Source organism: Vipera berus (genome assembly GCF_964194415.1).
Source record: "Vipera berus genome assembly, chromosome: 3".
NCBI classification, from domain to species: Eukaryota; Metazoa; Chordata; class Lepidosauria; order Squamata; family Viperidae; genus Vipera; species Vipera berus.
In genome coordinates this window covers 10,877,855-10,893,804 of record NC_138204.1, presented here as the reverse complement: position 1 = coordinate 10,893,804, position 15,950 = coordinate 10,877,855, and the positions used below count along the sequence as shown (strand labels likewise).

At 42.3% G+C, this 15,950-nt stretch overlaps 1 protein-coding gene across 2 annotated transcripts in view; it reads right to left on the bottom strand.

Moving 5' to 3' along the window:
- The window catches only part of TAF4 (TATA-box binding protein associated factor 4), a gene marked incomplete at its 5' end in the record, with an annotated part of 86,089 nt that overhangs the window by 17,006 nt on the left and 53,133 nt on the right, over positions 1-15,950 (bottom strand). For both annotated transcript variants that reach the window (XM_081322577.1, XM_081322578.1), the window contains 9 exons: positions 1,464-1,594; positions 3,922-4,091; positions 6,282-6,396; positions 7,318-7,465; positions 9,695-9,937; positions 13,389-13,478; positions 14,158-14,280; positions 15,259-15,378; positions 15,657-15,776. In XM_081322577.1, coding sequence (XP_081178703.1) covers positions 1,464-1,594; positions 3,922-4,091; positions 6,282-6,396; positions 7,318-7,465; positions 9,695-9,937; positions 13,389-13,478; positions 14,158-14,280; positions 15,259-15,378; positions 15,657-15,776 — 1,260 coding nt within the window. The remainder of the gene's footprint in view (positions 1-1,463; positions 1,595-3,921; positions 4,092-6,281; positions 6,397-7,317; positions 7,466-9,694; positions 9,938-13,388; positions 13,479-14,157; positions 14,281-15,258; positions 15,379-15,656; positions 15,777-15,950) is intronic.

Below are 15,950 nucleotides of genomic sequence, written 5' to 3'. Positions count from 1 at the left end.
ACGACTTTTTTCCCATTGCCAGCAATGGGGTGGGCGCAGTTTCGCCAGGATGCATCCGGCCGGCAGGTTGGCAATTTGACACTCCTGAGGTAAGGTGTCCTTGCGACACCAACACAAACTTCCAACCATTATGCTTATCCATGGTGACCTGCTGTGACTGGAAGAGCCATCCCTTGTCATTGTGCGACTTATCAGATTCCTCAGCTGGAACTCATAATTATACATTAACAACTAATACAAATGCCCCCAGTGGAGTATTTAAATGAATCCTTCCCCCAGAGAACAGCTTTGATAGATCAGTGAGCCTACCTGACAACTACAGCTCAAAATATACAGAAATTCACAGTAATTTAAAAAATGGCAATATAGTCTTCTCCCCACCTGTGTCCAAGGGGCCAGCTAACCACACAAGTGCAAGAGCAATAGATCCTCTACGAAGAGTGAGCTAAGGAATTTTCTAAAGGATTCACTTTTTGAAGCTCCTCTTGGTTTAAGTGAAAGTATTGACTTTATATTGATGAGAACCGGTTCTTGCTCTACAATTTTTTTCCTCCCAGAGAAACCATTTTCCTAAAGTACCCAATGCAGCTGTTGAATGGCTTCCAGACTGTGGGACACACATGCCAAAGGTGTGTATTCCTTGACCGGACGAGATGGTAGACACTTTCTTGCCTAGTGAGTGGTTTTTGAAGGATACAAACAGTGAACGGTCCTGTCTGAATGGCCCCATTCCACAGGTTTGAGTTGTAAGGTCCAACAAGCATCTGCCACCCCACCTCTCTAGGAGAAGGTAGAGCACACAGAAGTTATTATTAGTTCGTGGACCTTGCAGACTCTGGAGTTCGCTATCGGGAGAAGGAGCAGATCTGCACTAAAGATCATCTTGCTCTTGTAAATCTTGCAAAGAACCTTTTCCATGGATAGGACCCCTAACTTAAAACACTTTGAAGGCAGAATTCTGTTAGAAGTTAAATGCCTTGAAAGAAGCCATCCCCCAAAACGTAACGGCATCTTGCGTGGGAAAGCTAAGAGAAGAGCAGTACAGGTCGCAAGGGTGTGCAGGGAGGGGATGGTGTGGTTCGTGGAGGAGTATGCAACAGTACACAAGTGGCCAGAGCCATGTGGAAGATTTAACTTGATAACCGATTTCAACAATCCAAGGAAGCAATTCCTTGTTTGCCTGTGAAACTGATGCACACATTTTACATGCTGGAAAACTCCTGACATATTGATTAAAATAAAATCATTCTTATGGTTCAAGCTTATTTTTTTAAAATTGGCAGTCAAGTCAGTTGGAGATATATTACATATTAAGGACATTTACCGGCAATAAGTGTGCCTAAAAACAGAATCTAATTGCTTTGAGGCCCAGATTGCATTTAAGGCCATTACTCAGAAGGTTTTTGTTGTTGTTGTTTTTAAGGCATTGCCAATAGCTTCACAATAAAGAATACATCAGTTACCTTGTAAGAAATATTCCTTTGCTGGGCAGTCTCTGACACTTTCTCTACCAGGTTTTGTAACCTTTGTTGCGTCGCATGTGATACATAACTAACTACGTCAGGATGGATTTCCGTTATTCCATGCTTTTTACCTGAGTTTCCAAGAAAAAAATGGTAATGTACATAAGCCCACATTGATGAATTAGAGCTAACTTCTTTATCAGCAGCTGCATGAACTGATTCTGCTTTCCATGAGTTGCAGATGAACAGGTGTGGTGCAACTCCCAAAATATGCTGCCTTTAATGTGAATATTCTATCTGGAAGGATTGATAGAAGAACTATGGAGGAAATTAAAGCTGCAGTTGCACATTATTAACAGTATAAATAATACCGTATTATTTACAGTATTAACCTTGTGAACTCTAAAGCTTCCTCCTTCCGTTATGTATTCAAGATGGACAGTGATTTAATATTTATATGTTACTTATATGTAAGGGTGTAGGTCTATACACATGTTGTATGCAGTATGTTTAAATGTGTGTTATGTATGTGTACACTTTGAGAGCAAGCAACTAAATTTCATTTTTAATGGGTACCATTGTGCCCACAGTAAAAAAATGACAATAAAGGTTATCTATCATCTATCTATCTATCTATCTATCTATCTATCTATCTATCTATCTATCTATCTATCTATCTATCCATCCATCCATCCATCTATATCTCATCCATCTATCTATCATCTATCACCTATCTATTTATCTATCATCTATTTATCATCTATTCATCTATTTATCTTTCATCTATCATCCATCTATCATCTATCACCTATCATTTATCTATCACCTATCACCTATCATTTATCTATCTGTCATCTATCTATATCAATCATCTATCTATCATCTATCTATTTATCATCTATCATCTATTCATCTATTTATTTATCTATCATCTATCATCCATCTATCATCTATCTATCATCTATCACCTATCATTTATCTATCTATTTATCTATCATCTATCATCTATAAATATAAAATATAAATAAATGGCTGAATAAATACATGCAGTAATGGGAAAGCCTATTCCAATCTCATTCACACCACAGTAAATCCCATTCTTTGGTCCCTTCTGCTACCCACACCTATGTTGAGTCTATTAACATGATGGCTCCTTGCCTATGGAACATCATCCCTGTGTAAGTAAGATTGGTCCCCCAGCTTGACACTCTTTCAAAAGGCCCCGGAGATATGGTTTTGCCTATGGGTCTGGGGACCCCAGGGTGATATGGAGCCCATCAAGTGGTTGCTATGATTGTTGTTGCGAGAGGTGTCGGGCTATATTGTGTTTTGCATTGGGGGGGGGGTTTCTGTACACCAGGGGTCTTCAAACTTGTCCCTTTTATGACTTGTGGACTTCAACTCCCAGAATTCCTCAGCCAGCATGCTTGGCTGAGGAATTCTGGGAGTTTATTTATTTATTTATTTGTTTGTTTGTTTGATTTATATACCGCCCTTCTCCCGAAGGACTCAGGGCGGTGTACAGGGCAATAAAAAATAAGAATACAGGATACAAGATTTAAAGTTAAATGATTGTGCCCAATGTAGTAGGTTAGTTAAAATAATGTTAAAACCCAAACCCATCAGGCCAGGCCGGCTTGTTCGAATAGATAAGTTTTTAGATCACGCCGGAAGGAGCGAAGGTCGGGGGCCATCCGGAGTTCAGCCGGTAAGCAGTTCCAAAGGATTGGTGCACCCACCGAGAATGCTCTCCCCCTGGGGGTCACCACAAGTCATAAAAGGGCCAAGTTTGAAGACCCCTGCTGTAAGCAATCCAGAGTCACCGTGAGTGAGTTGGACAATCACGTAAATGTTCTTAACTAATAAATCAATAAAAAATAATGTTCACAGTTGTTTCCCAAAGCATTTTGACATGCAGTCATAACTAGGGTAAAGTTCTAGAACAGGGGTCTCCAGCCTTGGTAACTTTTAAGACTTGTGGATGTCAACTCCCAGAATTCCTCAGTCAGCTGAGGGTCCACATGTAGGTAGAAATACTTACAACTTCAAAACAAGTCATCTATTTGATGACATGGTGCTTTATAATTATTATGAGCTACAGAATTATCATCCAATGAAGGAAATGGCCACTTCATCGGGCCTGTTGTTAATTCAGCCTGTTTTTGTGTTTTTTTTAAGAGTAATTTCTGGCATCATACCTTTTCAAAATTCTTGTTCAAATGAAAAACAACCAGTTAGAGAGATTTTAATGTCTGGAGCCGTGACTTATACCCACCAGACAATAAAGACTAACTTCAGCTTCTTATCAAGGAAGCCTGTTGTCAGGTTCATGTTTGTTTAGGGCTACTGTGTGGAACGGCCTTCCAAGCCAACAAATTATAAAGTGCTAAATGCATTTCCTATTAAAAGCACGGATTGATATAAAAACTATTAAATCACGCTTCCAGCGGAAACCCACCTATTTCTAATATTCTTCTTTGCAAGGGGGTTGGGAGAAGAAAAGTTTCATCTTTACACGACCGTGTTAAAGTGCCCACCAGCTCAGAATTAGTGGCCAATATACGTGCGCTCTCTTCCGATAAGTTGACTCCTGCCATAGAGGCAACGTCATTAATATCGTCGTCGTCCCTTCAGGGGAAAAAAAAAAGAAAAGAAAACATCTTATTAACACCTATTTAAAAAAAAGAAAGCATCTTATTAACACCCATTAAAAAAAATAAAGAATGCCATCAACGTGCCAAGAATTTAGGAATTTAGTTTGGTGAGACTAAACTAAAAATAAACACATTTTCTAAGGACACGAAGTGAAGAGTAGACCGGATATAGTATTCACAGGACCTCTCATCTGGCTGGAATGACACTTCTTAAAAGTGTCTCGCGGTTCGTATCCAATGTTATCCGGACGACATCCTCATCCAATCCTCCTCGGTTCAGTCGGCTCGTGCGGACCTGGATTTGGTTCTCAATACCCTTCGAGACCACGGGTTTTTTTTCTGACAATTTCGAGAAGAGCCAGACTGTTCCCTCCACCCGTCTCCTTCACTTGAAGGAGGCAATAGATACAAGGAAATGCGAGGTTTTCCTCTCTCGGGAATGTCAGGACAGCATCCGGTCCCTGATTCGCCAGGTCCAAAGGGAGCGTGTAGTCGCCCTGGCGTTGCTTTCTCAACTGTTGGGCAAGAAGATTTCCTGCCTAGCATGTGTCCCTTGGGCCAGACTACACTCCAGGCCCTTGCAAGGGGTTCCTGCGTGTGTGAAATGGTGAGCTGTGGGTCCAAGGCAGATTTTATTATTTTATTTTATTTGGGGGGGTGGGTGTTTCAGCTCACTAAACTATTCAATGGCCAGAAAGGGGTGCTATTTCCTAACCTGAAAGATAAAAACGTAAAGAGAAACTAATCTCCTTAATTGGCAACAGCAATAGCATTTAAGACTTAGGTATCGCTTCGTAGTGCTTTACAGCACTCTCTTAAGCCAGGGTTTCTCAACCTTGGCGAGCTTAAGACGGGTGGACTTCAACTCCCAGAAGTCCACCCATCTTAAACCGGGCCAAGATTGAGAAACACTGCTCTAAGCGGTTTACAGAGTCAGATAACATGAATTAACCCAGTTTTCTCCAACCTGGCACTTTCCAAGCACATTGGACTACAACTTCCATAATTACCAATCAACATAGCCAGTTTATCTTGGAGAAACAGAATAACACAGTCGTAAGGGGCCTTGGGGGGGGTCTTCTAGTCCAACTGCCTGCTCAAGTAGGAGAGCCTATTCCTGTGGTGGCAAACCTACGGCACGGGTGCCACAGGTGGCACTCAAGAGCCCTCTCCGTGAGCACGCACGCCGTCACCCCAGTCCTAGGCCTTCAGCTGGGTTTTATAAAAACCTTTTCGCTTTAGGCCTCTGCCGCCGTGTACAAAAAAAAAGGTTCAATCAATCAATCAATCAATTTCAACTTCTTGCAGGGAAAAAAAAGTTCTCGCAAAGTTGAAATTGATTGCTTGAACTTTTTAGTCCCACCAGTCTGCCATTACCACTGCAGCCACGTCCACCCAATGGGCCAGGCCCACAAAATTGGCCACGCCCACCCAAAGGGCCACACCCACCCGGCACCCGATGATACGTAAGTGGGTTTCGGGTTGCAGTTTGGGCACTCGGTCTCTAAAAGGTTCGCCATCACTGGCCTATATTCTATTTCAGACAAATGGCTGTCCAATTTCTTCCTTTAAAAAAAAAACTCTCCAGTGATGGAGCACCCAGAGCTTCTGGAGGCAAGTTGTTCCATTGATTAGTTGTTCAAAGGGTCAGGAAATCTGTCCTTGGTTCTACGTTGTTCTACTTGGAACTTCGGACCGCCCCCGATCTGCGTTCATTTCACCGGGATCTGAAAACCTGGTTTTTTGATCTATCAGGCCTGGACTGAAGGGGTTTTAGCTTTTAATATTGTTTTAATTGTTGGGCTTATGTAATTTAATCTATTTTAATTTATACTATTTTTATATTATATTTTATGCTGTCCTGTAAACCGCCCTGAGTCCTTCGGGAATAGGGCGGTATAAAAATTTAATTAAATAAATAAATAAATACTTTGTTGACCATAGCCCCAATTCCACACCATCAGAGGAAGAGAAGTTGAACGTTGAATTAAATGTTGAAGAACGGAGCCGAGCACAAGCAAAGTAACCTTATCTTTTTTGATGAGAAGCCTTCAAGGAGTCCACAATTTACTCGCCAGAGTTACAAACTCTCTTTTGCAAAATAAATCAGGAGAAAGGAATACGTGGCTCGGTTTTTCCTTCAAGAACGAATAAGATCACTTACCGAAAAGAACCTCCCCCGGGTTCTTTCAGTTTATTTTTTTGAGCAATTGCAGCTTGGGTTGAAAGAGTAGAAAGAGCTTTGGTTCCTGGTAATACTGTTTGCTTTACCACGGGGACTGTAAGAAAAAGGAAATCAGCATGGGTGCTCCGCAGGCGAGATTTGAGCACACCGAAAACTGCGGAATAAATCTATGCAAGTTAAAGGTGAGAGGTGTAAACTTGCTCATTACTCATAATTTTAGGTAGCTGACAAATCCAAGCTTGCTTCAGGGAAAGTATCAAGAAAAGGGGAAATTTAAGCTGCTCTCTTTTGCGCACCATATCTACATAAGGGATGCTCCAATGTTATGGCTCTAGTTTCGTTATTCTTTGTATTTGCTCCATCGTCATTTCTGTACAGAAAAGATGATGGAGCAAATGCAAAGAATGATTCTAATTGCAAGTTTATTCAAGGGAAGGGAAGGGAGGGGAGGGGAGGGGTGGAGAGGAGAGAGGAGGAGAGAGAAAAGGAGAGGGGAGGGGAGGGGAAAAGAGAGGAGAGGGGAGGGGAGGGGAAGAGAGGGGAGGGGAGAGATTAAAACACACAATTCACAATATGATCTACTCAGTAAATAGCAGATAATGCAGTCTGTTCATTGACAGCCCAGACCATCTCTCTCAGCAGCATACTTTGATTTATTCCAGGCCCAAAAAAAAATCAATCCTACTAGGGGCTTATTACAGAAGATGAGCAGGCTAAGCCCAAGGGCAGAGTTAAATGCATCGGAAGTTTGGAGTCATTATATTCCCACGAGAGACTCGGGTCCAGCCTCCCCACCCCCACCCCCCACACTCCCATGAATTATGTTGACCCTTATCTAGCACCAATATGGCCTGACCATTAGAAGATCAGATTCTTGTGTAGAGGTAGAGGTGTAAAAAAACTTCTAGCGCTCTGAACTCAACTCCCGCTCCTGGTTACTTGCACCTGACACGATTTCCAGGTGCAGTTTTACCAGCGAACACCAGATGGCACACCGAGAATGCTTAGCTCTTACCTGTCTGAAGTGCATTCAGCTGAATTTGTTGAGGAGCAGTCAACATAATACGGTTGTGGGGTGGCCGCAAGGCTACCATGGGCGTCTGGGTCAAGGTCACCTGCGGAGGCCTAATTAATGTACCTTGTTTTTGAGACTGCTGAATAACCTGGAAAAAAGTTTGGAGAAACAACAATGGTGTTATTACGATATCTGAGGACACGTTTGCGTCTAAAAAGATTCAACAGTTGCTGTTCCTTCCATTTAGCTTCCTTGAGAAAAGCTGCAACCGACAGCGTGGGCTTCTTTTTTTTTTTTGGCTTTTCTACAAGAAACTAGATTCTCGAGTAAAAGCAGACAACTGGAGAAATGCAGTTTAAATCAAGGCAGAGAAGACGAACAAGCGATGCGGATATTCCTCACGTGATTGACAGGACGCTGCTATGGGTCTAAGATACATATTGGAGAATGATGGGATACATATTAGGGAATTTATAAGTTATAAGAGCCTTGGTGGAGCAGTGGGCTAATGCCTCCTTAAGTAACACCAGCTGCCTGCAATTAGTGCAGGTTCGCATCCCACCAGGCTCAAGGTTGACTCAGCCTTCCATCCTTCCGAGGTAGGTAAAATGAGGACCCAGATTGTTGGGGGCAATTAAGCTGACTTTGTAATAATGCCGCTTGGGGTGTGTGTGAAAGCCCTAACAAGCAGGCATATACATAGAATGAAGGCTACTGCTAAGTTTGTAAAGCCGCCCTGAGTCTTCGGAGAAGGGCGGGATATAAATGGAATTAAAATAAAAAAAATAAAAAAAATTAAATATTGAAGGATTTTGAAGTGGTTTTGTTGCACGGTAAAGTAAAAGGTAAAGGGGGGTCTCTGAGGATTTCAGTCCACTACAGCGGGTGGGTGCTCCTCTGTGTTTCAAGGCCATTGCGCCAGCACTTGTCTGAAGACATTTCCACGGTCGTGCGGCCAGCATGACATCACAGAGTGATGTTACCTTCCCTCTGAAGCGATACCTATTCATCTACTCGCATTTGCATGCTTTCAAACTGCACGTTTGGTGGCAGTAGCTGGGGCAAGGACAGGAGCTCCCCCCCCCATTGTGTGGCGCTCGGGCCTCGAACCTAGGCTGCCTGCTTTTCAGTTGAAAAGCCCAACATCTTAACCGCTGAGCCACCGCGCCACCATACGGTCACATGGAGCAAATTGTAAAAGGAGGATACGGAGAGTGAATGGAAGACCGGTTGTCGGATAGAATCTTTAAAATGAAAACGGTACCGATTTTAAAGAATAAGAGGCAACGTATGAACCGGCATTCCAGAAGCAAGAATGACCTGCAAAGTCACACACTTGTAAAGAAAAATACAGTGAACAGTGTTCAGCTATAATCATTCTTTTTCTTTTTTTTTTCCCTTTTCTTTTCTGACATGTTTCATTTGTTTGGCTGGCTTTTGACTTATGCCTTTTCTGCACTCTACATAATGATGATGGGTCCTATTACGCTGCTCCCTCCCAGATCAACATAATGATGTTGAGCAGGGAAAGAACAACACAATAGGGGCGTACGAATGAAAGAACCACTCTTTTCCCCCCCCTTATTGGTAAGCGTCTAGAACACAGCCGAGATGACTTCTCAAGCAAAAAATGCGGCAGGTAGGGAAAAAATTAAAATGCAAATCGTTTGTATCTTTGCTGATGATGTGTTTTCCCTGGTTTGGAGGGGTGGGGTGGGGGGGGGTTATTTATTTATTTATTTATTTTTGGGACTTATATGCCGCCAAAGGACTCAGGGCGGCTTACAACAATAAAAAACAACAGTACAAAAATTAAAAAACGAATTAAATAACAGCCCCAAAATAAATTAACTAGAGTTAAAAATTAAAACGTATTTAAAAACCCATCATCAATCCAGGTCAGCCTGATGGAAAAGTTTTGAGGTCGCGGCGAAAGGACCGGAGGTCCGGGGCCATCCGAAGCTCAAGGGGGAGTTGATTCCAAAGGGCTGGTGCTCCCACAGAGAAGGCCCTCCCCCCGGGGGTCGCCAACCGACATTGTCTGGCTGACGGCACCCTGAGGAGGCCCTCTCTGTGTGAGCGCACTGGGCGATGGGAAGTCGTCCCCGGTAGCAGACGGTCCTGCAAGTATCCTGGGCCTAAGCCATGTAGGGCTTTAAAGGTAAGTACCAGCACCTTAAACAGGGCTGTAGCCAAAAGAATTAAACATCCGTAGCAGCTAATTTGATGCTGAACAATGTGGGATAAGGGGAACGTGTTGCTTTCATATGGTATATCAATTGTATTTATATATGCGTCACTGGTTAGGTTTAGGAAGGAAATGGGTTTTATGTGGTGGGAGACCAAGAGAGACAGGAATCCAGTTCGGTTTACACACCACCTGCGTAGGCTGCCCTTGCTTGCCAACCCCCACTTGGGTTGGCTGCGTGAGGCTGATGACCGGCTGCTGCAAGGTACTCGTGACTGCGGCAGTGGTCTTTCCCGCCGTACGCTGAACCGAGCTGCTCAACATCACAGCGGTCAGAGCAGTGGTGGGCTGCGTCAAGGGCTGCTGATGCTGGCTTTGCTGAATGAAAGCGGCCGAGTCGGGCGTCAGGTGTCTCAAGGCAGGCAAACTCCGCTGTAAGATCGGAAGAGAAACAGATGCAATACCTCTTGGCAAGTTAAGAGAACCATTCAAATCACAAACCACCACTACCACCGCCCCCCCAAAAAAAATTCCTTTCTGCATTGTTTATTCCACTGGCAGTGGAGTGGAGGTACCTAAAAGTGTAGTAGTTCACATAACAAAAAGCTTACGTAAATGGCACTTTAATGCAATACATTGTTACGCGGGGAATATAAAGTTTGCTATATATGGGTAGCCCTTGACTTATGACCAAAATCGAGCCTGGAATTTTGGTCACTGAGTAGCTGCAGCCGTTAAGCCGGTCGTCCCATGACCTGACGTGATTTTACAATCATTTTTACAAGGATTGTAAAGCAAGTCATTGCAGTTAAGCAAATCATGTGGTTAAGAAGCAAATCCAGCATAGCCAATGCATGCCTTTTTTTGGGGGGGGGCATTTTCTGCAAGAAAATTAGGGGGGGGTCTCAAACTGTGGTCCATTGATTGTGGGCTATTGCAAGCCTGTTGCCAAGCACCTGAAATCCAAACACGTGACGGGGGGAGGCAGTCGTAACTTTGAGGACGGATCGTTAAATAGCTTTTTTGAAGTCCATCGTAACTTCAACAAGTCATTAAGCGAATGGTCTTAAGTTGAGGACTACTTGTAATCGGGTACCAGAAGTGCAGGTACAAGTAGTAAGTCACTTCCAAGGCCAGCGTAACTTTGAACCATCAACAAACAAAGCTTCATAAATTGAGGACTGCCGACCGAATTTTTCTCTACAGTAGAGAATATGTAAATGGAATGACTAAATAAAATAAACTCTTTCTAAATTGAATCCACCACCTGGCTGCAATGTCATTTTTCAATTCACTTTCAACCACAGATCTACTCAATGGTTCCCCTCTAAAGAAATGTCATGAGACCCACCTGTCAGAAGCCATGCACTCAAGAAAACCAGCCCATTATCGATTGAGCTGATAATTGCTAATTAACATAAACTGCCTGGAAAATAAGGTATCCCATTCATAAAATGTAATTGATTTCCTACCTGTGTGTTCCCAATATTCAACAGACATGGTCTCCCTCACCGTGCTTTTTAGCAGCACTACCTGCAGCCTTCAGCTAGATTATTTTCAATAGCTCTTCTATTCAATAAATTTAAAAACCCTTCTCCTCCATAATGAGCTTCCTCTGCTTTTGACTGACTATGGTCTCTGAACCACAGTGTGTGGACTCAGAGATCATATTAAGTCAAATAGAAAGGCAGCTCATTTCAGCATTAATCTCCGATATCAAGGGTTTGTGGGTTTTTGTTTTTGTTTTTTAATGGGGAAGAAATTCAATCATGTGAGCTCTATGTCGGGGACCCAAATTTCCTTCTATGGCAAGAACCAGACTAGAGTCACACATTCATTAACCCCACCTACCAATCAAAAGCACATACTGGTTTCTGCACCCATTCCATTGTAACCATCAGAAGCATTTCATTACTAAGCTTCAAACAGGTTTCAGAGTGCAAAGTCCTAATTATCTGGACAAAAGAGAGGAAACTGTACAAAGATTAATTAGGGGAAGAAATGCAATTCAGAAAGCCAGCATGTCAATGATGCTGTTCAAAGATCCATTTATTCAACACTGTCAGTTACAGTTAAGTCTTTTGCCAGTCTCCCCTAACTTAGGACCAAGAGTCAGCTCAACTATTTACACCCAATGATATCAGGTAAGAATCATAACCTCTCTTCTTCACTTTTCTCAAAACATGCAACGGGTGTTATTTAGTGTTATTTAAATAGATTTATTGTTATGTGGCTGCCCAAATTCAGCAACAATCAATAAAACAGCCGCAACAGACACTTGAAACAAAAGGGACATTGCATGCATGGGAGCAAAATACACATAAATTGCCACTAGAGAAAGTAACCCAATACTCTGGCCCAAAGCCCAGGAAAAGAATCAGGTCTTTAATGCCTCAAATAGCTGGCACAATCTGGGCCATCCAAACCTTATCTTGCACCACTGGGCAGGTGCCGTAAAGGAGAAGGCAACCCCCAGGGCCCAATTAGGTGACATGGCTTGACAGAAGGGACCTAGAAGATGCCCAGCCTGGTAGACCTCATGGGACGAGCAGACAATCAAAGACAGACTGTCCTGCAAATAGCCTGGCTTAGGAGGGGCTGAATTGTACCTGGAAATCCACTAAAGAACCAATATAACTTGCAGAGCAAATGTGCTACAAAGGTGAAATAAAGCACAGTCCTGACTATCCACACCGCTGTGTTCTAGACTAGCTGAAACGTCATCATCACAACCACACCCTAAAGTCCTTAACCAGAAAGGTACAAGCATTTAAACAAGTAGCAGAATAGATTAATATCGTTATTTAATTAATGGAAAACTTTTATTTATAAAAGCATTTACACTGCCGCAAAATGCTTCATTTTTTCAGTATACATTTGCACAGATTATTATTAGTCCCATGAAAGCATATGTTGATGGTGTTAAAAGGGATTGCTTATAAGGGATTGCACATTTTTCAATATTCCCAACAGGAAAACTGGTGTGTGGAATCAATCACAAACTAGAAGAAAAGCCATCCTTGAAAGGGTGAGCTGGATTGGAGAGATTCTATAGATTCTATAGGCAGAAATGCTTAAGATTCTCCAGCTTCTGACAAAGAATGGTTTCTGGACATAAACATTGGTGTTCCAATGTGAATCTCTTAAGACAGCCTGGAAATACTATAGATTTTATTACCACCTTTGAGGGATTCAAACAAATATGGTAACATATACTGCATTGTAATTAGAGCCATTATCACATTGCTCTACAAACAATTCACAAAATTGCCGTATCAATGCCCTAAGTTTATATCAAACCACATTGCCCTTAATTATATCGAATTTGCATAGTATACATTATACCAGGGCTGTCCAACCTTGGCAACTTTAAGACTTGTGGACTTCAACTCCCAGAATTCCCCAGCCAGCATAGTTGGCTGGAGAATTCTGGGAACTGAAGTCTTAAAGTTTCTAAGGTTCGACACCTCTGCGTTATACAGTTTTATAACTTTAGCTCTTAGACACGCGTACACACTCTCACACATAGATATCCTTTTTTTTTTTAAAAAAATGAAGTATATGTATACTCATTACATATACAATAACCACTATGCCGATTGCATTACAGGCTTGTTACTTTCTTCAGCTTGAGACCCTTCCAAAGAGTCAGCAATATTAGTTTAATATTCTGCTTACTACTATTTCTGAACTCAGTCACGAGTTTTTCTGTATCACCAAATCTTCCTGTGAGTCCTCTACAATGTTGTCAAGGAAGAGAGGAATAATTATTCAGCATTTTCGTTAACTCTTTTCCAGTTCCTGTGTTTGCAGCATCTTTCCTAAGAAGGACCAAGTTTATTGTTGCAGGAATTACAAAACTAATGAAAAGTTACATTATTACCTTCAAGAAAGGCACAAGGTATGGTTGAGGTGAAGAATTAAGTTCCCGGTACAACCGACTGGTGAAATCTTCTGCTTCAATCTTTCCATCCTGTGAAACACAGTTCAAACTCATAACGTTACAAGAAATAAAATTACAACACTAAACCTTCGTGTGTTTAAGCTCACAAATAAAAGATACCGTAATGTGGTAACTCACAGCAACGTTAGGCAACTTTCCTTCGTTAATGAAATTAAACGGTGACGCCTTATGGACTTTAACTAAACTGAAAAAGGGACTACTAGAAGATAAGTCAAACGTTGGGGAGAAGGGAAGAGACCCCCACCACAGTTCTTTTTTTTTTTTAATCCACAGGTCAGCACCATAACCCAGGCAAATCTCACAAAATAACCCGTCAAACTGTCAAGATTTGGCTCTTCCAAGAAACTGTACAAGTTTTAAAGTTATGGTTAAGAAGGTAATATTTAAAACAATGTTGTGTTTCAATTTTTTAAAAAATGTTATTGTATCTGCAACATTGCTTAAAATCGCATGATCTAAGCCAGGGGTAGGCAACCTTGGCTCTTTTATGACTTGTGGACTTCAACTCCCAGAATTCCTGAGCCAGCATGGCTCAGATTGGAAACTTTCCCTTTCCCCTCAGCATGGCTGGCTCAGGAATTCTGGGAGTTGAAGTCCACGAGTCATAAAAGAGCCAAGGTTGCCTACCCCTGACGTAACCCATCCGTGGTTGTAATAATTATTTGAATAGATCCTATCCTTCTCTTACCAGCAAGTTCTGGACCAGCTCTTTCACATTAGCTGCAGTCTCTGTCGACTGCTTTCCAGAAGAGGCCAGTTTTATTAGCGTAGAGAGAAAATTCTTGCATTTCTTCACATTTTCCATGGTTTCCTATTAAAACAAATAAGATAAACAGGTCAGCTTTTAAAACGTCAAGATAGGAAAAAGAAAAAGAAAAAAAAAAGCAGGCTCCGAGATCTAAAAGGGTGACTTGATAATCAAGTAAAGGAAATGGACATAGCTGTGTGCAGCTCTTTGACCCTCATGCCATTTGTAAGGGCCTGAAGTGAGTAAATTTCATAGTAAACAAAGCAAAAACCCCACAAGAATTTAAACGGACGATGCATTTCTTTTATAAAATGATAAAATGTAGACTTTGCATATAGAATAACTTTACTGTCACTTTAAATGTACACTAATCAGCATACATTAAAATGAAATTGCTGTATTCACCCACCCACCCCAATGTACACTACATAAAGAGGACACATGGCAGGTCACGTTAGTGAAGATTTTTGCTCTCACAGCGCCCAGGTAAAATTTATCCTCGCTCCCATTGACATTTATAGCATCGCAACATACAGGTTAATCCTCAACTTACAACTCTTCGTTCAGTGACCCTTCAAAGTTGCAGAAGCACTGAATAATGACTGATGACTTGGTCCCTCAAGCTTACAACTACCGCAGCATCCCTGGGGTCAGTGCTCAGTGAATTCTGGGAGTTGAAGTCCACAAGTCATAAAAGAGCCAAGGTTGCCTACCCCTGTCATAGTCTATACCAAAGGTCCCCAACCTTTTGAGCACCAGGGACCGGTTCCGTGGAGAGAGGTTTTTCCGCGGACCGGAGGGGACGTGGCTTTGTGTGCTGCCTGCATCTCGCGGATGGGGCTTTGCTTGTTTGTGCGGACCAGTTGCTGGCATGCCGCGGCCCGGTACTGGTCCACGGACCTAGGGTTGGGGACCCCTGGCCTACAGGACTCTACCAACAATCTCATCTTCCACACTGAACGTTTATTTGATGATTCTGTTCTTGACAAGCTAACAAGATCCGCCTTTTAACTAGCAGCAAAACTGCTATCAGCGTCTTACTGTGGCTGCTGTGGAGGTCGCGGTGGCTCCTTGCACCGTCCTTTGAGGGGTTCCAGTCTGCACAGCCGTTGCTGTTCCTAATGCTGTTGTTTGTGCAGAGCTACCCAGAACAATCTGAGGCTGCAACATAAAAGATATCAGATTGGAGGTGGGGAGGGAGAAGAGGAAGGAAGAGAAATAAAGAGAGAATTCATTACGATCAGATGGTCTTCCATAGTAGATCTCCCAAAATAGATACCACTTTGCTGCTGTTTAATGCTGCTTAAAAGAAGGGCCACCAGATGGCACAAACTCCCATGCATTCAACTGAAAACCTTGGAAGTGGATTTTAAAAAGCACTGCTTAAAATAGCAGAAGGAATATCAGCTAGCTTTAAAAACAAAAATGAATCCACTTACCTGAACTACAGGTGGCCTCTGTAACGTTGTTGTAGGTTGTACAGTTGTCTGTGCCTGAGACACTTGTTTGATTATAGTGGTTGGTGCTACCTGCCGAGCAATTATAGGGGTTCCCGGTGCCTGCAAAAAGGTACATTCACCAAGAACCAGTTAAATATAATTAAATAAAGGTGGAGTCACAAAATAATTTAGCAGAAGGGGGGGGGGCAGGGAGAACGGTACTTTGTAAAACTTGAGTTAAAATAACATGCACTTTCTTCAGCTGCTTCTCCTTCAAAATATGCCTACAGCCTA